This window comes from Erigeron canadensis, chromosome 8 (assembly GCF_010389155.1).
Source record: "Erigeron canadensis isolate Cc75 chromosome 8, C_canadensis_v1, whole genome shotgun sequence".
In the NCBI taxonomy this organism is placed as follows: Eukaryota; Viridiplantae; Streptophyta; class Magnoliopsida; order Asterales; family Asteraceae; genus Erigeron; species Erigeron canadensis.
Window position 1 is genome coordinate 38,242,721 of NC_057768.1, and position 23,520 is coordinate 38,266,240.

Here is a 23,520-nt window from a genome sequence, read left to right on the forward strand (position 1 = left end):
CCAAGTAAAGTCGAGTACTCTTCGAATACTCGTTACAAAGTAAGGTGTCGAGTCGGTCGATTACTCCAAATACTCCGAGACTTGGCCACTTTGACCCCGAGTACTCACCGCCCAAGTACTCACAACTCGCTTGTAATTCGACCTGATAACGATTAACGATTTCCGCAACTTTGTAGTAAATATGTACACTATGGTTCCATCAAAGGTTGGGAAGTCCCTAAAGGGGGCAAACTCGACCTCCGCCAAAACACATGTTTTAATGGGATACAAAATTATTAAAAGTTTTCTACATATATTGCATATGTATAATCATAATATATATAGATTTATTTAATTTTAATAATTAGTTATTGACTGAATTATAAATAATATGATTTTTTTTTATTGTCATGAGTCTCATCCATTAAATAAATTGCTTATATATTTGAATTTCTTAAGAACAAAGGCACATCTATTTTCGACTCTAACCTAGCCAATTGAAATCTTAAGGCCGTCAAAGATCATGTAATAAAAAAAAAACTACTAATATAGTAATACTTTTGTACATAACACCCAGATTATACAAAATTTACAAGTTAGAAAAAGACTTAGAACGTACATCACAATCGGTAATTTGGTATGGTTACCGAAATCAAGTTATTTAATTTAAGATATGTTTTCCAAAACCTCTATGATGATAATAATGTGTAAATATCTTTCACTCTTTCCACAAACCATGGGAGATTTTTACGGTTACTTTTCATTAACTGATTTCACGGCAACAACTAAACTACGCCATACATCAACCCATTCTAACATGCGCCAAGACAACCCACCGCCATTATTTACAAATTTTACCGGTTTTTAAGAACTTCCATTTTAAGCACTTAAAAGCAAGCTGTTTATACAAGATAACAGAAACAGAACTTTCACACACTCTTTTCGATCACTTTTATGTGTGTGTAATAGATACCATATTTACATATATATACAACTTTTCAAATATATTCCTATAAACAAATTAAAACAAGATACTACGAATAATAATAGTTAAGAAGGAAACAGAATCTTTAATATTTTGAGCCTTTATTCTTCTTTCTTATTTTTATATAGCCATAGCTATATAAAATATATCAAGACACAATATAATCCATATAACTTTCGCCGTTACAAGTTATACATCTTTCTCATCAACATTAATTATTAATGGGTACGTTTTATTTTTACTCATTCTCCGAATATTCATCTGGGGTATTAATTGCTGTTACATATCTTCGTTAATAGTATAATTATTATGGTTTTATTTTTTGTATAATAATAATAATAATAATAATAATAATAATAATAATAATAATAATAATAATAATAATTTGTTTCATGAAATTTTTTTAGAGACATGTAATATGAGCTATTCTCGACACATGGAAGACGAATATCAGAAGTTTGTTCGACGAATGAACCCGCCTCGAGTCGTTATTGATAATGATTCTAGCCAAAATGCCACCATTATTCAGGTTAATTAGTTTCTAGTTCTTGTCTGTTTCTATATCTTTTTATATAAACATAATTATAAATAACTGATGATTATATCATCAAACAGGTGGACAGTGCAAATAAACATGGAGTACTTTTGGAAGTTGTACAAGTTTTAACTGATTTGAATTTTATCATCACAAAGGCTTATATTAGCTCTGATGGAGGCTGGTTCATGGATGGTAATTATATTGATTTACTCATATATATGTATATATTATATTGTTTTAATTTATAGAATTATACATGTAGTTAGAATAGAACCTGTTATAGTTGGTAGGGTAACAGGGGACTTTCTGTACGGCTAGGCGAAAAAAACTTTTTGATGTTAGTATAAAATCAAGTGACATTAAATTTTTTATTATTTTTTGTATAGTGTTTAATGTAACTGATCAAGAAGGAAACAAGATTAGAGATGAACAAGTTTTGGACTATGTTCGTGTGTCACTTGGGTCGGAAACTAGCTTTACGACATCCGTGACATCGATCGGGTCAAACGACCACACGGTGATAGAATTAACAGGAAGCGACCGACCCGGATTGTTATCCGAACTTTGTGCAGTTTTGACACATTTTAAGTGTAACGTGTCAAACGCCGAGTTATGGACTCACAACGGGCGGGCTGCATCAATAATGCAAGTAACGGATGAGGAAACGGGTGGACCCATTTGTGATGATGAAGAAAGACTTGATACAATTAAACAAATGCTATGCAATGTGCTTAAAGGTAGCAATGAAAGGCGAGATGCGAAAACATGTGTTGCACATTGTGTTACTCATACCGAAAGACGGTTGCATCAAATGATGTTGACTGATAGAGATTATGAAAGGGGTAATGATGATGAAGGTTTAGATGATAAACAAAGGCCTGATGTGAAAGTGGTTGATTGGTATGATAAAGATTGTTCAGTCGTTACTATTCGTTGTAAAGATCGGCCTAAACTTTTGTTTGATACGATTTGTACTTTGACCGATATGGACTATGTCGTTTTTCATGGCAATGTTGATGCTGAAGGACCTGAAGCTCTTCATGTATGTAAATTTTGATGTTTAGTTTATAATTTTCTTTAATTCTTTGTCAAAATGAATATGCTGATTGTTTTTTTTTTTTTTGTCTTGAAGGAATATTGTATCAGACATATTGATGGATCTCATGTGAAATCAGATGCAGAGAGGCAAAGAGTGATCCAGTGTCTTGAAGCAGCAATAGAAAGAAGAGTGTCTGAGGTAAGCAATAGAATTGTGGAGATTTGCATATGTATAGTTATTTACTATCAAACTATTCTCAATTTGTTTGATTATGTTTTTTTGTGGCATCTTGTTTTCTTGCTACAACTTGATTCTTAATGATTATGATAAAGATTTAGTGTCAATTTTTATGCAGATTGATCTTACAATATTATTATTAGAAAATTAACAACCCATTGTTCTGTTTTGTTTGTATTTCATATAGCCCACTAGGGTCAAGGATGGGCCAACTTGGTCTGTTAACATGATAAAATATCTCTTATAAAATTTACGAGTACTTATTATGATTGATATTTTAGATGGTGTTCATATTACGTTCCAAAATCTTTGATTTATACGAGTAATAACAATATATATTTGTATGCATGGATCTGACAACTCAATCTGTTATTTTTGTAATCATTCAGGGCTTAAAGCTAGAGCTATGCACAACAGACAGAGTTGGGCTGCTATCAAATGTGACTCGTATCTTCCGTGAGAATAGCCTCACCGTCACAAGAGCTCAGGTGGCAACCCGTGACAACAAGGCCGTGAATACGTTCTATGTTCAAGATGCTTCAGGGTACCCGGTAGACCTCAAGATTATCGAATCTATTAGGAAAGAAATCGGGCAGACGATACTTAAAGTGAAAGGCAACTATGAAGATTCAAACCAAGTTTCTCAAGATTCTCCCACTAAGTCCCTTTTTAGAGGCCTGTTCAAGTCCAAATCTTTTTGCAACTTTGGCCTTGTTAGATCCCACTCTTAAGGGAGCCACTAATACTAAATTCCCTTTTGCTCATATTTGTTTAAGCATAGATCTGGTAGCTAAGTGGTTCCTTTATCCATTGCTAGAATTTCAAACCAATAGCAATGATGATATAAGGACTTTACCTATCTTTGGTTATTTTTTTTATATGATCTTTTATGACTCATGTTAACTTTGTTGCAATTTCAAAGCAACTTCTGTAAATATTTGCTAGTATTGAACTCCAATATGAAGTTGGATTGACAAAAAGTGATGTCTAATTGGTGTACATATTCGAAGATTTCTACTTGTCTACTTTTACCTATTTTGTAGTGAAGCGTTGTTCTTTATTTTCTTGTTGGATAATCTGAAGTTAGTCTAATTTTTAACGATACAAAAGCTACTGTTTATTTTGTCTCAAAGGAAGCATTTTCTATCCGATTTGATGCCACTAAAAGAACCATATATCATGCTGTGAATCAATAAAAAAAGATAGTTACTTTGAAGTAACATGTACAATTAGAAATCATCTCAATGTATACTAAAGCCTATAATTTCTCTAAAATATGTTGACGACGGATCAACTTAGCTTAATTTGATTTAAAATTGATAATGACTTGACAGTGGTATCAACAACCTGTATAACAAATCCGCTTATAGGAAAAAAGAGTTCGATGGAAAGCAACTTATCAAACTCCTTTTTTGACCAAATGTACTTTTAAAAGTGAAATCAGATGGAAATTGGTCAGAAAAGGGAGTTAAAATGATGTAATGACACTTTAAGAAAATCTAGACCAATCTGTTTCACTTATTGGCACCACGAACCTTTTCCCATCACTCACTAGATGCTACGTTGATCAACACATTGTCGTGAGTCTGTTGAGATGGGGGGTTTCGCCAAGTGGCAATTATGGTTTTTGCTATTTGCTTGTCCTTTTCATCGGCTTGGGCTTTAAAGCTATAACCTTTTCTTTAGCTAATTAAAATTCGGATGATCTTGTTTAGAACGATATATTACAAGTAACAATGTAACCTATAATTATAACTAGAGGAAGTAGTTTACTGTAAGTGAGATATGATATTATCATAACAAATTATCATAATACGAGTACTTTATATTATGTAACAATATAAACATGTTTTTTAATTAAACTAAAAGATCAAATTAAGAAAGAAAATTTATGAATACATCACTTACTATTGGAAATAATTTTAAAAATAAACATGAGAAATGATTATTCTACAAATCTCTCTTTGACAATAATTATAGAAACTATCCGGTTGTTCTTAATGACTTATATAATAAGTATATGTACATACTTACCCTCGAATTTAAACTCATGATTTGTTTTTAATAAATTAATTTACACCTATACTGTTATTTTTTAAAACACATTCATACCCGTCTTTACTTCAATTACATTTACATCAACTTACACCACTTAATACTGTCACCACTAACAGTCGCCACCATCACCAGATCGCCGTCACATTGTACGGATCCAATTTCACTTTTATAGAAAGATGTCTCATTTCTAGGTATGTACTACCAATGTATGAAGTTGATGGCATTTTATTGACGTGGTTTTCTATATGGATGTCATGTGATATCTGATAAGAATGATGCGTTAACATCAATACGATTAGATATTGGAAAATGATTTATAGGCTTAAATTATGAACCTAAAAATATACTTAATATGATGGGTTTAAGTGACAAAATCAAAGATACATATTAGGAGAGAGAAAAAAATGCATATAACATGTTAAATAATTAAGTGTTTATATCCAATTTTAGGTGTAAAATTTATATTTTTTTTTAACTCAGAAGCAAGCGATCAACCATAATACACTTTCATTATTTTCGAATATTTTTATGGTCACCTCTAAAATCGTACCTAACAGAGTAACAGAGATCTCTTTTAAAAGTTTATCATTCTAACCACTAAGCTAGCCTTAGATGTGATATTATGTAAAAGGGTTAAGTGTATCAAAATATAGCTAACTATGATCAAATAGTTATAGACTTATAGTATGCATGAAGTACCAAACTGGATATTGTGTAATAAGAAATTAAGAATTTAGTAAAAATGTTATAATCATGGAACTGTTCAATAAAAAACTTGCATGTAATAACTCATACGGGTTGTAATCATGAAAAATGGCGTACGTGTGGCAACCCATATATGGTTATCCCTCCCAAAACGGGTACCCAGTTTGGATATTTCTGCGATACTCATGATATCCATTTATCCCTTATTTTTATATGTGATTGTTGGAAAAATGGGAGAAAAAATCAATCTATAAGTAATAACCCAGTTTGGACATTGCTGCAGTACTCATGTTATCGCTTATTTTCTATATGTGATTGTTAGAAAAATGGGAGAAAAATCAATCTATAAGGAACAATAATAAAGTTAATTGGCGAGAGGGATCGAACATTAGGTCCCCCATTCTGTTCTGTTTTATTATCATGTGCTTCTTGGCAATAGCCAATAACAATATATGTTATATAATTCTATTATAAACGTGGATGAAATTCGTGTACTTAGGTGTGTTGACTCATCAAATTCACGACAATGGTCCATTACCAAAACTTTCATTGATGAGGAATTTCTTTTAAAACAAGTAAAATTCAAGAAAAGAGGGGACATTGGTCGTATTATAACCTCAGCACCTCGCTGATTAGGCCACTTCTTATAAGAGATGCTTCTTCTCCACTTCTTCCACTATTTATTAGTTTTCTCTCTCTAATAACACCTCCTCGGGGCAGAGATTCCCTCAAGTTATCAGAACTTGATGGGTAAAGTTGCAATGATATTGACCATTAGATCAAAATCAATGGTTGAGATTTAAAGATGAATATTGAATCTTGATCATTGATTTCAATCTAATGGTCATGATCCTCCTAACTTTACCTCTCAAGTTGAGATTAACTTGAGGGAATACTCACCCCCTCCTTATAATACTCACTTCTTCCCCACTTCTTCCACTATTCATTTATTATTTTATTATTTTATTTTTCTTTTTCACAAAATTAATAAAACACACTTTATTAACAAAACAAACAAATTACATTTATAATAAAAAAAAATTACACTAAAAAACAGAAAGTAAATAAATTATGAAAACGACATTATTAGGAAATTAAAAACTAGACATCAACGTTGATGGCCGTGTTCCCGGAGATTCCAAACATGTTCAATCAGAGCATTGCGGAGTTGATGGTGAGCCCTTCTATCACGCAACTCGTTGTACATACGAAGCTGCGTCGAACACCTTTCAGTCCACGTACGGGTTGGGAGTCTAGTATTAGCTATCAACTCTTCTTCAAACTCTGTAATTGCGTGCCCGTTATCTTCAACGATCGTGTTGTGGAGAATCACATAACATAACATGATCTGTTTTATTTTGTTCGTACTGTATGGCCGCGCATATTTTTCAATAATCTGCCAACGACCTTGAAGAACCCCAAATGCTCGTTCGACATCCTTTCTTACAGCTTCTTGGTATCTTTTGAACTTGGTGGTTTTCGGGTCTAGTGGGCACTTGAATGACTTAACAAGAGTATCCCATTCTGGATAAATACCATCCGCTAGGTAGTATCCCTTTTGAAACTACTCCCCCTTAACCGAAAACTCTACTTTAGGAGCCCTGTCTTCAAGCAAATCGTCGAACAAATCTGACTCGTTGAGGTCGTTGATGTCGTTGTTCGAACCAACAGGGCCAAAGTAGGCACGCTAGATCCACAAATTATATGAAGCAACCGCTTCAAGCATGATTGTTGGATGTCCCTTGTTGCCTCGGGTGTACTGCCCTTGCCATGCCACTGGATAGTTCCTCCAACCCCAATGCATGCAATCTATGCTACCAAGCATACCCGAAAACCCATGAACCTCAACACATTTAGCAGTCAACCGCTCGATATCTGCTTCTGTTGGCTTTCTCAAATACTCGTCACTATAGAGTTGTATAACACACTTGCAGAAAGCGTTTAAACACTGGTAGCCCGTATCTTGAGCCATTTGCAAGTATTCATCTAAAGCATCAACCTTAAAGTTATACGCTAACTGGCGTATGATAGAAGTACATTTCTGGAAAATGTTGAAATCGGGACGACCACTAGCATCTGTCGGGCCTTTGTGGAAGAACTGAAAGTGTTTCGGTAGCGGTTCAATGCTTTCAAAGGAGTTTATGTCTCGCACTATGCGCAGAAACATATCCTTTCGCATTCGGAACCTTCTACGAAACATGTCAGGTGGGTAGGTTGGATCTGGCGCAAAGTAATGATCGTATAAAAGCTTTGCGGCAGCCACGTGATCTCGCCGGATCACCCTTCTAGTCAACTTGGGTCTTGAAGAACTTGAGGCTTATTGGCTTTGGTTTTCTTCTTCGTCAAAAATAACGTTAACACACACACCTATGGCTTGGCGATTGAAAACAACATTCATTTGCGTAATAGCATTATTGATTACTTCGTAATCATTTGATTTGTAATCATCACTAGATGATGATGATGATGATGAACCAGACATTTTTAGTAGTAGTGTGTGATTGAAATGCTTTGAAAGTTATAAGAATGTGTATGTTTAGATTGTTGTGTTTTAAAATGGTAGTGTAATATAATATAAATAGGAGGTTGAAAATTAAAAAAATATAACTAAAATTCCGCAAAATAGCCGTTACCTTTAAATTTGAATACAAATTTTTTTTTTATTTAAACGGCTAGTAGACACAAAACAGACCCCACACCACCACTAGAAGCACGTCTAAGAATGGAAGAAACGACCGAGATGCGATGGGAGACGCAAAGGTGCTAATGGCGTCCTCCTGGTGGCGCGCGTCGGACGCCGAGAGACGCAGCCATAAGCACCGGCCTTAGTCTATGTTAAACCATTAAGCAATCTTTTCGTTATTATATATTTATATTTTTTTAAAATAAATTTGTATGCATCATAATATTTTATTTTATATTTGATACATGTCGAGACTTGAATGTAAGGCTCTTTAAAAGATTTGATCTAGTTGATATTGGTTTCGGGTTAAATGTAACATTTTTTTTAAGAACTATTTAAAAAATGATTAAAAGTAAGTGGACCATAAGCATACAATACAAGCTAAAAATTTTTTAAAAATCGTCTTTGAAAACAATTTAAAATCTGGATTCTACGAAATATATTAATATATAAATTTTTTGTCATATAAGCTCGTAACCTAAAAAGTTTGTTAAAAAAGTTTCGTCATATGTCCACCTAAGGGTATCCAGAATTCCAGACTATAAATTTAACGAACTGAATATATGCGAGAATATATGTTATATGGACATATAGCTAGTTTCCTTCATAAACAGAAAGTATATATCCAAATTTTGTTTGGATATGAATATACAAGTATGAGCATGTTATTCGTGCATTGCAGCGGATACCATGTATAAGGTTTTTCATGTCACGATTATTATGTTTTTGACTCTTAATTTTTGGTTAGTTTATGTATTACTTTTATAATTGTATGCCAAAGAAAGATAATAATGTTTGTAAAAAAAAAATAGTTATAGAATACAGAAGAGCATGGATAGAGAATAAGTAGTGTGTAGGAACAAATAAGGAAATTTGTATGTCCTAAAAATTTTAAACTTTCAACACTATCCAATAATTTTTATAAAGAAGACGAGCAATAGTACCCGCGCAATGCGGCGGTGAGATGGTGGGGATGATAGGTCTTATGAGGTGATAAGTCATAGAGTGTGATATCCAAATGCTTTAGCCGTACGGGCTCCACCCATGAAATTAAAAAATTATCGAAAGTATATAAAATGACATCTCTAATGAAATAACATGAAATTTTAAGAACATCCATACAATTTTTATAATTTATCGATAAATTGTTGAGGTAAACGATTTTGAATGAATTAAAGGAATAAAATGATTTATGGATGAAAGAGAAAAAATGAGTGGTTGAGATTTGAAGATAGAGAAGAAAATAAGTGGTTGAGATTTAACGGTATTATAGGTATATTAGGTAGAGATGTTTAATTTAATGAAAAAAGAAGAGGGGTAATTTAGGTAGTTCAAATTATCTTTTGAGATTTTAAAAAAGGGCAAAATGCTTTATAAGATCAATGTTTTAAATATCGGTAAATACCGGCCGGTATTACCGGTACCGGAGACCACGCCGGTATTTTAAGTCCGGTATTTTCACTATTCAATACCGGCCGGTATTTCCGGTATTCCCGGTATTTTCCGGTATTACCATACCGGTATTTCCAGTATTTTCAAAAAATAAATTTTGATTTTTTGAAAATTTTTTTTTATGATACTTTAATGTTATTTTTTGTTACTTGTGAACTTTAAAACCTATATTTTGTTATGAAATACATATATGGTATTATTTTTGAGTAAATTATAATTGCATTTTAACTATTTTTGTTAAATTGTAATAAGTTTTGTAAGATTTTTACACAAAAAATATAATAAATTAAAATAGTCGTACCGGCCGGTATTTCCGGTGTTAACGATAATACCGGTAATACCAGAAAATTTTTCCACGCCGGTATAACTAAAATACCGGTTTTTAAAACATTGTATAAGATAGTAAGTATATTATAGATATAGATAGAAGTATAGATAGATATAGATAGATAGATAGATATGCAACATTAACATTTTAGCAAGGTACATGACCATGCGGGCTAAAAGCAATTGATTCTTAACTCTTAAGCCCATACAAAATGAGGCTAGAGAAGTTTATTGGGCCAGCCGCCAACTGGACTTTGCTATAAACATAGTTATGTATAACTTTTGGTGCATCGAAAGAGAATCCAGACTTTAGAAGTATATCAAAAGATTAAATCGTATTAACAGGTTTGTGATTGATCTTAATTAAGTAAACCCAGCGAGAATTTTAGTTAAGGTTGAGTTGAAAAGAAATTCAAACCTCGAGAAAGAATCTCGGTTGTAAAAAAATCATCCAACAGTCCATTAGTATGAATGGCGAATTAGCAGTTTGCATGTGATCCGATTTCATGCAAGTTTGTTGTTATTATTATTCTTTTGCAAATACCGTATAAAGTTTATTACTAGGTAGAACCGTAGAACTCTTGTAGACCAACGGTTGAGAGCTTTTAATTATTTATCTACTTTTATGTTATTTAGTTTAATTAAAAATTGTGACAACCATCAAGTTTCTTTGAAATACATTAACTACTATTATTACCAATACGTCCTTAAGAATGATCTTTGAACTTACCAATCTCCAATATACTACAAACAAACTAACGGATTCGTTATTTGTGAATGAGTTTATTGTAAAGAAAGTAAACCGCCACCAGCCATCATTTTTCAGGAAAAGTCCTGGTTCTAGTTTTGCCATAGGCAAACTTGAGATGATCGAATATTAACGGGTACGATTACCCTATTATTGTAGAGAAAGTAATCATCTTTTTATTTTAATTTTATATTAAATTCAAAACTTTTTGTTTACGGTAAGGATTTCATCAAGTTTTTCCAATTTTACAAGTCAAATTATGAGATTTTTTATTATTAAATTAAAATCAAAGAGAGAACCCATGTTTAAACCGAGTGACACAGATAACCGACCCATATATTAAAAAAAAAAACCACATTTAAAATTTTGGTAGATGGAACGGTATTTATAACCCAGTAAAGAAACGGGTCTTTTTTTGTATCTTATATATCTAGAATTTTTGCCCAAATATTTTGCAAAGTCTTTCCTTTCTCAATTCCACACGCTTTTCCATCCCATCCATCAATTTTTTCATCATCATCATCATCATCATCACCAGGTATTGTAATTTGTTTTTTGTTTTACTTAATTTCAAAATTAGGGTTTCTTCGTTTGTATCATATTTCTCGATTAAATTAAATTATAGATTATTTATTGGATTTTGGAAACCATGTTATATGTTTTGCCTGTATATTTGTTTAAATTATTTATATTATTATTGGTTCCCCTGATATATATATATATATAAGCATAGGCTATAGTTTGAAATCAAGGTTATTGATGAAGCTGATTTTGAATTGTGGGTACATCAGCATTTTTTTTTGGCCTTAGATTTATGTCTAAAAATCATGTAAAGTTTTGAACTTGAAGTCCATTAGGGTATTTTCTTAAATGTTGGAAAGCTATCAAAATTTTCGAAGAAAGCAGTTATCTGTTTTCGGTTGTTAGTTTAGTAAGTATTTGGAGTTTTTGTTCATGAAAAGTGGAAGACTTTAATAACTATAAAATCGAGTTTTTATGAGCGTCGTTTTAAATTAGAGACCTTTGGTTTTCTTCTTATAACAGAACGTATTCTGGAGGAATCTTGATTGAACGTATTCTCAAGTTTTTCAGCTTTTTGGTGAAAAAGATCTGGGCAAAGGCCTCTACTTTTGTACCCTAAACAACCTGCAAGACATGCCCATATAGGTACTGGTTCGATCTGCACCCCTGTATCATGGTATCAAAACTTAGCTGCTCCGTTTCATATAATTGTGCCAATGTTTATTTCGTAGAGGATAGTTCAGGAACATCATATATTATATCATTGGTGTTGTATTTTATTGGATTTAACGAGCTAATTAATTTGATTCTCAATTATCTAACATATGTTATTGTAATTCCACGCTTTTTCATCTGCAGTGACAAGTGTATGGGAGTACAGAACAAAGATTTTGGAAGTGACTTCTAGAAATATTTTTTATAGTTAATAGCTATAGAAAGTAGATGATATGACGACTTTACGTAGATGCAGGAACAATATAGAGTCTGACAATATAGTTTTGATTGATGTGGATACCTATAACTATGATAATGTCATTGTTATTGATGTACCTGAAAATCTTACAAAATTACGAGGTTCAGTTGATAAAAGTCGTCCTAAGAGGACGTATATTTTAATAGATGACGATGAAAGCCCCAGCGCTGGTTACACTGGAGCGAATGTAGATAGTGAAAGAAATTTTGAGAATGGTGCTTCTTCTAGTAGGAGATATGGTCCGGATATCTCTCCGGTTAAGCTATCAACAGGAAAAAGAACTTATTCGAGAAGAGGTTTTAGTGCACATTTAGAGAGCGAGTCATCTGATGATGAGAGTCCTGATTGTGAGTACATGGAAGATTTTTCAGGGAAGCTAAAAGAAGAGTGGGAAAAAGCATCATTGAAGAGAAAAGCTGATATACACAAGGATCATGGTGGTAGGAAAAATAACAGTAGTTCTTCTAGGCCATCTGAGGATGCTCTCAATGATTTGGGACTAAATAAGAACAAACAAAAGCACTCGAAAGTTTATAATTTTAAAGCTACTTGTCATGAGAAAAATGGGGAATCTTCTTTTAGGAATGAAAAAGCTCGTGAACACAATTTTTCTGATTGTGACCGGAGTGATAATATAGACGTTGATGGTGGTAGTAATGACAAATATAAATATGCTCAGGCTTTTAACTTTAAAGCAACCTACTGTGAGGAAAAAACCGAATCTTTCAGAAGTGAGAATTCCCGTAAGGACGATCTGTCTGATCATGATACAGCAGATAATTTAGATGCTGGTAAAGATGATTTACCAGCTGGTGAGATGCCCATCCCTCAGGATGAAAATATGGTTGAAACCGATGGACAGAGGCCTTCTATCAGTAGTGAAGGGGAAACTGAAAAAGATGATCTTGAAAATGCAGCCACCATTGATGATATCCCTACTGAAAACTCGATAATTGATCAACGTGAAAAGCATAAGGAGACTGAAGAATACAAGCGAGCACTAGAAGAAGAATTGTCAGCCAGACAAATGGCCTTAAAGATTCAGGTACTTTCTAAAGCTTCTACATTTATTAAAGTATACAGAGGTGTAAAATTGGGCTGGTTGTGAGCGGGTTGGGCAATGGGCCAAACGGTAATTTTGGAACAGATTAAAGTGGTTATGGTTAATTTTACTTGGAATACATTTTGCATTTTATATGAATGATCAGTGTCACATATGACTATAACGGTTATATTGTCATGATAACATTTAATTACTTTAGATGAATGGTACCATAAAGATTAAATTATTTTGATAACATTCAATTATTTTAGGTGAATGGTACTAAACGTGAAAATATGACATTTCTTTTTGCAGGCAGAAGAAGCCCAGAACTTGCGTCGTATGCAGAAAAGAAAAAAAGCTGAAAGCTTGCGTTTATTGGACATGGAGAAAAGACAAAAGCAACGTGTGGAAGAAATCCGGGAAACTCAAAAAAAGGTCTGTAGATTTTATCTAGTGTCTCATTGCTGATTTTTTTTTTATTAAATGTATATAATGGCTCCTTTTATTTTTGTGATGATGATTATAACTACCATTGTTTTAATTCTCCATTATATCATTTACCAGGACGAGGAAAATATGAATTTGAAAGAAAAATACCGCACGGAATTTAGAGAGAAGCTTAAGAAGCTGGAAATAACGTGTCTGGATATGGCTTCGTTGTTGCGTGGATTAGGAATCCAAGTTGGTAATGGCCATGTTCCCTTATCACATGAGGTGAGTCGCACTCCTTTATTTTGTGTGTTACCATGTATATCTGTCTTTTATTCTGTGCTGAAATTCAAATACAGAACACAAATAAAAGGTCAAATCTTTTTTCTGTATGTTTTGGGAACCAAAAATATTTATTTATGAACACTAAAGGAAAATCCTACTGATTCTTCGTTGGCTTGTGGATGTGAGGAACGCCAATGGGTCTGAGTGACTGGTGGGGATGAAGGAGGTGCTCAATTTTTATTGTTTTTGAATAACAATAGTAGTGTAGAAATAACAGAAAAAAGAGATGCCAATAGATGAACTTGTCCATCTTAGCAAAATTCATCTGTAGTAGAGTCTATGTTACTATGTTAGCATTTAATGATTGTAAAGGACATAGACGATAAAAATGGGTATATACTTGAATGAGAAAAAGGTAAAAGAATGTCTGGTTCTAATGGTATCTCAAAAGAGTGTACTGCAATTGTATAACTTTGCATGCTTTATATAACGTTTTTAGAATGGGGGTTGTGTATGCTAAACAAAATGTGACAATGATTGCAGGTACGTGCAGCTTATAAGCGGGCATTACTTAGCTTTCATCCAGATCGAGCTTCAGGGTCTGATATGCGTCAGCAGGTCGAGTCCGAAGAAAAGTTTAAGCTTATATCTCGTATGAAGGAGAAGCTGTCATTATAAGGCATTACTTCTGTATAGTTTAGAGAGATTTGTTTCCATAGTTTTCATTTATTATTTCGAGAATGTCATCTTTATTCGGTATTACATCTTCCTTTTTGTAAGGCATGTTTAGCGAATGGAATGTTGCATCCATCACCGTGCCCTTTTCAGAATGAAAAGATCGCCCTCAGGCTGTCATAAGTCCATGACCACATTTACTATCTAATTAATGAAGGTTACATGAGTTGAATGTTGGGTTGTGCTCTACTGTGTAATCTGTTATGTATTGTAATGCTTCATGCCATTTGAAAGTATTTGAGATGATTTTCAGTGCTATATCCTGATGTCCCTTTGTTGGTTATTTCCACATATTCAAACATATCCTGCTTTATTTCATCAAATCTTGCAAGGTCATCTTTAGTGTTGGTGCAAGTTGTAAGTTAAATTTTATTAGCTTATCATTCCTAAGATATCTGCTAGTTTATTTTGCCTCATCCAAAGCATATTTGTTTGTGTATTAAAGGATAAATCTGTAATTATTAATTAATTGTTCACAAAAACCAAAAGCAAATCAACAACGCCAAATTGAATGATCATAATTAATCTGTGTATAATTACATAAACAATATTGTTCAACAGCTGGTGCTGAGGCTTGAATCTACATATCTGTTTTTTTTTTTTTTTTCCCTTTAGATAAGGGTCTGTAGCATTTGTTAACATAAATTGGAGAGTGAATCTATATATATATATATATTACTTTTTTAGTAATGGTATTTGCTAAATCTAAACTTTCAAGACCCAACCACCATGACGCTGTTGATCCCAGTTGTAGACATGATTTAGCTCAATATTGACATCTATATGTATATATATAGAGAGAGAGGGCTGCAACTGAATTCATTTCTCATGAAGTGGGAAATCTGCATAACCGAGCCCTCTACGTGTAGTTGGAAAGATGGTGAAAAGAAAGCTTGCCAAAATCCCAACACCAAGAGGCAAATTCATTAGCAAAACATTCAAATTAGCTCCTGATTCAGGAAACATACAGTTTTGCACATCGGTATCGCTTATAGCAAACACCAAGAACACAACAAGAGAAACCAAAGCATGAACAATGTCTATTCCATTAATTCTAAATCTCTCCAATCCTTCCTCATTTTCATCAGTTACAACCGTCGCCTCTTGATCATAATTACAACGATGGTGATGAGTTCCGTAGTTAAATAGGTACAATCCTTTAAAAGTTGCAATACCATAGTATAGTTTTCCATCTGAGGGATCAATGAAGCTATCCGTGAAGGAAGATAGAAAGCAAAGAAAGGCAGAAACGCCGGTTAGTGATAAGATGAGGTAGCGGTTAGCTGGAAGGCAAGTAGTGCCTCGGTTTGTGAATGATGGAGTAAGTGCACGAAAGGCAAGAACCGTGCTAGTTGGAAGAAGGTTAGCTAGGTTGTTTGCCGCAGCAAAGGTCTTGTGGACCGGGTGTGTGGACTTACCGTGACAGTTTCTTCTCCTTGACTGATGACGCCCGGAATGCAGATGAGGTGACGGTGCTGTTTGTAGGGATTGATCATTATCGGCCATGGTGGAAGGAAAGGGGAGGAGATGAGAAAGTAAGGAGGAAATTTTCATTTTATATAGGTTTTTAACAGGTATAGATAGATAACGTAATATAGAGTGGATTTTGTTACGGTTGTTATGTTTCTTTTGAGGTCATTGCGTCAATATTCGAATATATCGTTAGATCGTTAGAATTGTTATATATATAAGACAAATTGTTGTCATTCAGATATTGACATTATGGCCCTAAAACAATATAATATCATACTCGTCAATTTGAAAAACTAGAAGTTAGAATTATAGACACGAAATCGAAGAGTGTCGGGATTATGTTTTGGGTCATATAATGCACGTGGTTGGTTGGTATTGTTAATTTAAATTTTGTGTAACGAATTTTTTTTTTATTAATTAAACTTTTGTAATCTATCTAAACATTGCTATTTGTCAGAAGCTAAATGTATAATATGTTCAACCATAACGACATGATACACCTTAACTTGTACTTGTTAAGATCTACTTGGATTTTTTTTTTCCTATGGAGATTGAATAATGATATTCTCTTGAAGAGGCTTGCCTGATTCCAATTACATAAGTTATATTTTGTCAATAAATAGTACCCGCGTAATGCGATGTTGGTCGGGCGGTGACAGTGTGGTGATCGGGGCGACTGTTGATAGTGGAGGTGACATCGAGTGGTGTAGATAATTGATATAAAAGTAATTGATGTAAAAGGTTAATGTGGATTTTTAAAAGATGAAAATTTAATAGTATATGTGAAATTATTATAATGGGTGCTATGTGAAAATATTACATTTTTTTTTGTAAAGTTAGTTTCGATTCAGAAGTGCTGAAGGCAATTCTAACCAACAAATCGCTGGACCTCCAACCCCCTTCCTCATGGAAAATACCTTGAGATGAGAAACCCAAGACTCGAACCCGAGACCTTGGGGAAATCTCACCTCCGGAGCATGACCCACCCACCTAAGTGGAGTCCAATGATTAAATGTTATTTTTTTTTAATAATATAGTATTGATAAATGCTGGTACAATGATAAAGAAACAACAATCGTGTCACAAATCGAGTATTGTTTCCTTGTTATATATGAATCATTTAATTAGGTATGATTGATGGGCCATTATATGTCTACGTTCTCTTTCAAATTTTCAACTCAAACAATAAGGCCCGTAAGACTGTAAGAGGAATGGGCCATACCTTGTATTATATATGGAGGTTTGAATAGCAGTATCAATTTTTAAGGCTAAAAAAAGGTAAATTACGAATGATTGGTTTAGGATTTTTAATATATAAATATAGAATCTTTATATAGGAATTGCTTGAATTTTTGGGTTTTTTTTTTAAAATTTAGAGAGTTATTGGATCATTAAAAAAAATAAATGTTTGTTTTCATGAATAATTTTTGATGGATTTAGGGTTTTTTTTTGTTATTTTGAAAATATCTAGAATATGAAGAATAAGATATGAATATATGATGAAGGAAAGAGAGAAAGTATAACAACAATGAAAATGGGGATTAAATTGTGTGGTTGGGGTGTTAAGGGTGGAATTTACGAGATTAGCCATCACATGTGGATCATGTGACATGGTTATAAACAGGTGTTTAAGGGTAGGACTAAAAGTGTTAACAGAGCAAACTATTTTTCCCTAAAACTTTAGTTTATGAAAACTGGGGATGAAACCTGCAAGATAGGTACCACGACATGGACGATTTCTGTAATTAACTATATTTTATATTACTTGCCATGAAAATTTTAAAAAATTTCGAAACACTCAGTGACATAAATAGGATTGTGCTCTAGCAAATTATTAATGATTTATTTTATTTTATTTTTACAAAAAAAAAAAAATTTGATATTACATCTTATCCCTCATTACAAGTAACTTTTTTTTTCTTTTGAACGACAATATATTATAAAATAAACATAATGGCATCTAGCAAAGCACTAAATGGCGTCAAAAAAGTACACTTACGATTATAAAGTCACGGATTAATGAAAAACAATACTATCCTAGACTCTTCTTGAGACTTGAACTGCGAGCTATGCAAAAAGGGTCAAAAGACGCGCATTATTTACGAACAAGACACGAGAAAAACCCTCACTAACAGGGGTCGAGCCACCGGTTTTCTAACCTGTGATGTTTTTTATGCAAACCCATATAAGTCTTTAGGGAATAAGAACTACAAAATGGATAAAACAAACTACCTTTAATAATCATGAGACAAAAGCTATTACGGATACAATAAATGGTTTTGAAATTACTCATCACGCGAGACCAAAACTTTCTTGCCTCTGCTAGTAGCCCATAAATGCGATTGAGAAACTATATTGTCGAAAAGGAAATCTGAAAGCTTATGATTTTTAGCGAAAACATAATCATTCCGATGATTCCAAACAATCCAAATGAAGCAGCAAATTACAGCTTCAATGCAAAAGCTTCTTACTCATCTTAATGTTTAAAACATCTAGTTGGTGCACCTAAAGATGACTGTTGTAAAACTGGAACACTGAGCCACATAATAATTAGATTCCAAAGCTTTTCCGCAATCGTACAAATCGAAAATAAATGTTGAGTAGTTTCAACCTCGGATGCACAAAGTGGATAGAGAATCGAAGGTAAATCTATCCCCTTGTTCCCCAAGTTTGTTCGGGTAGGAATACGATCTTGCAAAACTCGTCACACAAGAATATTAACCTTTTTAGGAACCAAATTACACCGTCGAATGACATTCGAAGCATTAGGTAACGAAGCATCATCAACCCGCATCCTAACATCTTTAACAGAATACCTAATGACGTTTGATAACGACCAATTCCACCTATCCTCATTATTGGCAATAGTAACATTGCTAATGCAAGCCCAAAGATCTTTCTACTCGGTTTCCTCTATCCCACCCCTAATAGGTCTTCGCCAATGCGCAACAAACTCACTTCAGCTCCATCTATCCGAAACTGTACAATATTTTTCTAGCTCTAAAATATACAGCCGAGTACGTAAAGCGTGTTCTATGTGGAATATCACCAATCCAATGTCATGCTAAAACGAAGTTTATTTGGCAATTGCCAATTTTTATAGATAATACATACATGGGGATAATATTAAGATTATTCAACTCAATAGCCACTTTGGAGATTTGGTTCCACACCTCATGGTTTACACGTCCATCAGAAGTATAAGACCAAAAGGATTCAGGTAAATATATATTTTTTAATACATTAACTATAATGAATTTGGAGAGTTTGTTTACATATCTCCATCTTCAATTTAACAACAAGCCTTTATTTAGAGCCTCAAGGGAACCGATTCCAACCCACAGTGTTTACTTGCTAACACTCTTTCTCATTTTATCCAATGCATCTTCCTAGAATTCTCATCACCAACCCAAAAAATTTTTGCACGCATCGATTCAAGTCTTTTTCTTACCATATTAGGCATACGACATGTAATATTGTAATAAGAACCCAACAATCCTAGAACCGACGAAATAAGAGTAACACAACCCCCAACAAACAACAGATTTGCTATCCATTTGGATAGCCGCTTAGAAAACTTATCAAAAATCCGTTTCCAAGAATCAATTTTTGCCATGTTCGCCCGAATAGGAACACCCAAATAAATAAACGGGAAAGACTCCCTCGAGCAACGAACAATTCTAGCAAAACGATCGATCTTCGATCTTCGAACCCCAACACCATAAATTATGGACTTATGCAAATTATTTTTTAAACCAGACGCCAAATGAAAACAAGAAATAGTCATCAAAATATTTTGCAAAAAATCCTTCGCCCATTCCTCCATGAAGAGAACATCATCAGCGTAAATTAAATGAGATAAAGAAATCTCACCGACCTGAATTCCATGGATGACGCCAGCCAACTTCAAATCTTCCAAAGCTACGTAGAGTCTTGTTCGGGTAAAAAAAATCTAGTAATATATATAATACTACATAGTTTAAAGAAAGAAAGAAAGAAAGAAAGAAACTGTTGAGTGCCGCCTTCCGTGGATGATTAAGATGTAGGCAGACTTTACCTCTACCCAACCTAAATGATAAAAAAGGTCCCCCAACCTTTGTAGGAGATGAAGATCGAACCTATGTGCGGTAATATTGCCTTTCCATTTTCTTGCCATGTATAATATCTTTTATCTATAATTTTTTTAAATGTATTATATTTTTACATTTTCTAAATTAATATAATCTACATTTTTAATCACGACCACTTTTTTTCAAATATGTATTCTTCATTTTATAAAAATATTACTACCTTTTATCTTATAGTTTATCTTTTAGTTAGCGTGGACAAAAGGGGTGTTACAAAATAATTATGAAAGTTCACACATAATTATGAAAGTTCACACTAAAAAGTGTGAACTTTTAATTTTACACACTTTTTAGTGTGAAGAAATTTCTACACACTTTTAATTCTACATAATTTTACACACATAAAAATGTGACAAAATTTTAATTTGTTCCCGCTAACTAAAAGTGTGGACAAATACAACATTATTTGTAGTGTAAGAAAAAGAAGTCATGGTCATTATATTACGGAGGATGATTAATCTTTTTTAAGATCCTTATAAAAAAAAAATTCTCTTAAAATCATTGAAACATGACATATGTATCACTAATTCTATTTTTTTTTTAATTTCATGTTGTGATTTTAATATATGTCATGATTTTATACTAGGAAAATGCTAAAAGAAGCCTTCAGGGCTTTATTTAACGCGCATAAAAAGGTTGTATATTTCTAACTAAATGTCGGCCCCTGAATTTTATAGTAAGTGCACAACTAATTAATATACAATAACAAAAGCTCTTTGGGCTTTGTTTAGCAAAAACCCTAATATACTAAATAGATTTTAAAAAAAAAATAGGTTAAGAGGAATATCATTCCTTATATACCACTCATTGTCAACTACATGGTGACTTGTCACATCACACGGATACATGACATTGTGTGTTGACGAGTGATGATGAGGACGCATTTCGTGTTGATGAGAACGCATTTCGGTTCTTGGTACAATTTCTATTAATTTAAGAAAAATTAATAGGCAAAAGTTTTTATTATTTTATTACCCTTATAACTTGGTTAATCACCATAAACTCTCGCTCGAAACTTATAATTTGTCATAGAATTCCAATTGTTTTTATGGATTTTTATGTATTTTTAATGTATATTTAAATTTTGTCCTTTTTTGTTTTTTTAATGATATTTTTAATTTTGTTCCCTTTGAAAGATGATTGGAAGATATATTGGAAGCTAGGAAAGGTATGGGAAATATTTTGTAAATTTATTCTTTATTAGTTGTATACCATCAAATCATACAATGTTAAACTTTAAAACATAATTGGTAGTATATAGTTAAAAACCTAGTAATATACAGATAATCATTCATAGGTAATACTTTATTATATATCATAATTACATACTCCGATAGACAACTCTAAGTAGGATATAAAGTAAATAGATAATTTTAATTTTTATTGAGAAGATAAAGATTAGGACATTTCTCTAGGAAATGTTTTGGGAAGATGAATATTTAAAAGGAAGGTTGCGCACTGCATGATTGACGATTGGCAAAGGTGAACGGCATACGATTTCCGATTAAGTTGGGGAAATCCAAAAGCATTTAATTTACTAATGATGCATGCACTTATCTATTTCAAACCAATGTGCATACTCATTCCTTAAGCACTCCTTATACTACTTATTTTTTCCTCACTTCTTATCCATTTTTTTTACTATTCATTTGTTTTCTCTATGCAAGAACACACCTCCTTATATTACCACTTCTTTCTCACTTTTTTCACTATTCATCCTTTATTTAATTTTTCTTTTTTATAAAACTAAACTATATTAAAAACAAATATAATAAAACTTTTATTAATAATAATAACAAATCTTATAAAATTTTAAACAAAATCTAGATCAAAAATTAGGGTTTAGAAGTAAAACTTTAAAACTATAAAAACTATTTCGTAAATAACTTAAAGTTGAGGGGTTAAAAACGAACTTTAATATTATATTATATATAATATAATACGGATCGAACATCTTCTTCCTATGTCTCTCTCTATATATACACCTATATATATACTACACACACTCACACACACTACATACATATATGTATATATATCCTACACACACACTACATGCAAAATTGCAAAAAGGTTTTCTTTTATAAAAAATTTTAAAAGCTAACAAATTCGAGTTCGGGACCCACTAGCAAGCAAGAATGCGCGTCTATAGTGGAAATAAACGGTCCGGACGCGGGAATAGACGCCGCCGTGCTACTAGCGTCCGTTTTTGGTGATGCATCAGACGCACCAAGGAAGTAGCTATAAGGACTGACCTTATAACCGTCTAGATTATCATTACATTACTATCATTCATTGGAGTGAACTAATTAAATATCCTTATTTTTGGTTTATCATTGCAATTAGCCACTAAATCATTTTAGAATTAAAAATTTTTGTGGTAAGCTAGACCATATGTAATGGAGGCGTCAAATCATACTTAAAAGATAGTTACATCGGTAATTAAGCACTCAGCAATCACACAACAATATAAGGCACTATACGTCTATACTAACAAAAAGCATACTGAAAAAATATCGGAATCACACAGTACCTCATATTATAAGATAAATACAAACTAACCAGCTCGTCCCTTTCCATTGTGGCTATAGCCTGGTTGAGCTACACCACCCCCAAACGCATTGGTGTTCCGGTCCTAGTGGAAGTTGACAACCACGTTGATGTGGTTCGACCATTTACAAATGCTCTAAGAAATGTACGATCCTTTTAACTACTATAATTTATAAGTTTTGCAAGACAAAAATGAAACAATTGGATCAATTTTAACCAAAATCAAATTCACAAACAACCCGCCATCAGTTAAATAACGTTACGTAAATAAAGAAATTACTGTAGATTATATAGATCTAAAAGTACGCTTGATAAAATAATCTCAGTGTAATTAATGCCCGCAACAAAACATTACTCGTATTTGAAGAAAAGAAAGGTCACCCAAACATAAAAACTTGAACATAAAAAACATAACATAACATCATAATTAAACAGAAGTTGGGAACATAAACATTGATCAAAAATAAAGCAACAACCAATTAGTGGATATCCATCCGATCGATCCTCACAACTACATCGCACCATCCAAAATTAAACTAGCCAGAAACCATTCGAAGGGCCGCGAAATAGGCCTTTGGACTGGCTTCAAATGCAGCCCTGGCCATCATTAACGGAGCCCTGCCAGGTGCA

At 33.0% G+C, this 23,520-nt stretch overlaps 4 protein-coding genes across 6 annotated transcripts; 2 read left to right on the plus strand and 2 right to left on the minus strand.

The window, feature by feature from the left end:
• Positions 1-1,373: 1,373 nt before the first annotated feature.
• On the plus strand, positions 1,374-3,526 carry LOC122580317 (ACT domain-containing protein ACR4-like). 2 transcript variants are annotated; one of them, XM_043752593.1, is made up of 5 exons: positions 1,374-1,493; positions 1,580-1,694; positions 1,889-2,544; positions 2,635-2,739; positions 3,168-3,526. In XM_043752593.1, the coding sequence occupies exons 1-5, from the start codon at positions 1,383-1,385 to the stop codon at positions 3,507-3,509; spliced, it is 1,329 nt and encodes a 442-aa protein (XP_043608528.1). In that variant the 5' UTR covers positions 1,374-1,382; the 3' UTR covers positions 3,510-3,526. The 2 variants fall into 2 exon arrangements, with proteins under 2 accessions (XP_043608528.1, XP_043608527.1); XM_043752592.1 differs by having other exon boundaries at positions 1,401-1,493; positions 2,635-2,738; positions 3,158-3,526.
• A 3,123-nt stretch (positions 3,527-6,649) lies between these two features.
• Positions 6,650-7,720, minus strand: LOC122610782. Its single transcript, XM_043783739.1, has 2 exons — positions 7,291-7,720; positions 6,650-7,065 (listed from the first exon to the last, which is right to left on the minus strand). Exons 1-2 carry the CDS (start codon positions 7,718-7,720, stop codon positions 6,650-6,652), a joined length of 846 nt encoding a protein of 281 aa, XP_043639674.1.
• A 3,470-nt stretch (positions 7,721-11,190) lies between these two features.
• On the plus strand, positions 11,191-14,912 carry LOC122578262 (stress response protein NST1-like). 2 transcript variants are annotated; one of them, XM_043750178.1, is made up of 6 exons: positions 11,191-11,289; positions 11,796-11,918; positions 12,132-13,291; positions 13,604-13,726; positions 13,856-14,005; positions 14,549-14,912. In XM_043750178.1, the coding sequence occupies exons 3-6, from the start codon at positions 12,221-12,223 to the stop codon at positions 14,681-14,683; spliced, it is 1,479 nt and encodes a 492-aa protein (XP_043606113.1). In that variant the 5' UTR covers positions 11,191-11,289; positions 11,796-11,918; positions 12,132-12,220; the 3' UTR covers positions 14,684-14,912. The 2 variants fall into 2 exon arrangements, with proteins under 2 accessions (XP_043606113.1, XP_043606114.1); XM_043750179.1 differs by lacking the exon at positions 11,796-11,918.
• Positions 14,913-15,559: 647 nt separating this feature from the next.
• LOC122610783 (protein DMP10-like) lies at positions 15,560-16,246 on the minus strand. Its single transcript, XM_043783740.1, has one exon. It carries the CDS (start codon positions 16,244-16,246, stop codon positions 15,560-15,562), a length of 687 nt encoding a protein of 228 aa, XP_043639675.1.
• Between the last annotated feature and the right edge of the window lie 7,274 nt (positions 16,247-23,520).

Bases quoted from the DNA above. Each gene is read 5' to 3' on its own strand.
- LOC122610783 (XM_043783740.1), bottom strand. From the start codon at position 16,246: ATGGCCGATAATGATCAATCCCTACAAACAGCACCGTCACCTCATCTG.
- LOC122610782 (XM_043783739.1), bottom strand. From the start codon at position 7,720: ATGCGAAAGGATATGTTTCTGCGCATAGTGCGAGACATAAACTCCTTT. The intron at 7,066-7,290 runs GCAACAAGGGAC...GTATTTATCCAG, and splicing joins GCAAGGGCAGTACACCCGAG to AATGGGATACTCTTGTTAAG.
- LOC122578262 (XM_043750178.1), top strand. From the start codon at position 12,221: ATGACGACTTTACGTAGATGCAGGAACAATATAGAGTCTGACAATATA. The intron at 13,292-13,603 runs GTACTTTCTAAA...TTCTTTTTGCAG, and splicing joins AAATGGCCTTAAAGATTCAG to GCAGAAGAAGCCCAGAACTT. The intron at 13,727-13,855 runs GTCTGTAGATTT...ATCATTTACCAG, and splicing joins TCCGGGAAACTCAAAAAAAG to GACGAGGAAAATATGAATTT.
- LOC122580317 (XM_043752593.1), top strand. From the start codon at position 1,383: ATGAGCTATTCTCGACACATGGAAGACGAATATCAGAAGTTTGTTCGA. The intron at 1,494-1,579 runs GTTAATTAGTTT...ATCATCAAACAG, and splicing joins AAAATGCCACCATTATTCAG to GTGGACAGTGCAAATAAACA. The intron at 1,695-1,888 runs GTAATTATATTG...TTTTTTGTATAG, and splicing joins TGGAGGCTGGTTCATGGATG to TGTTTAATGTAACTGATCAA.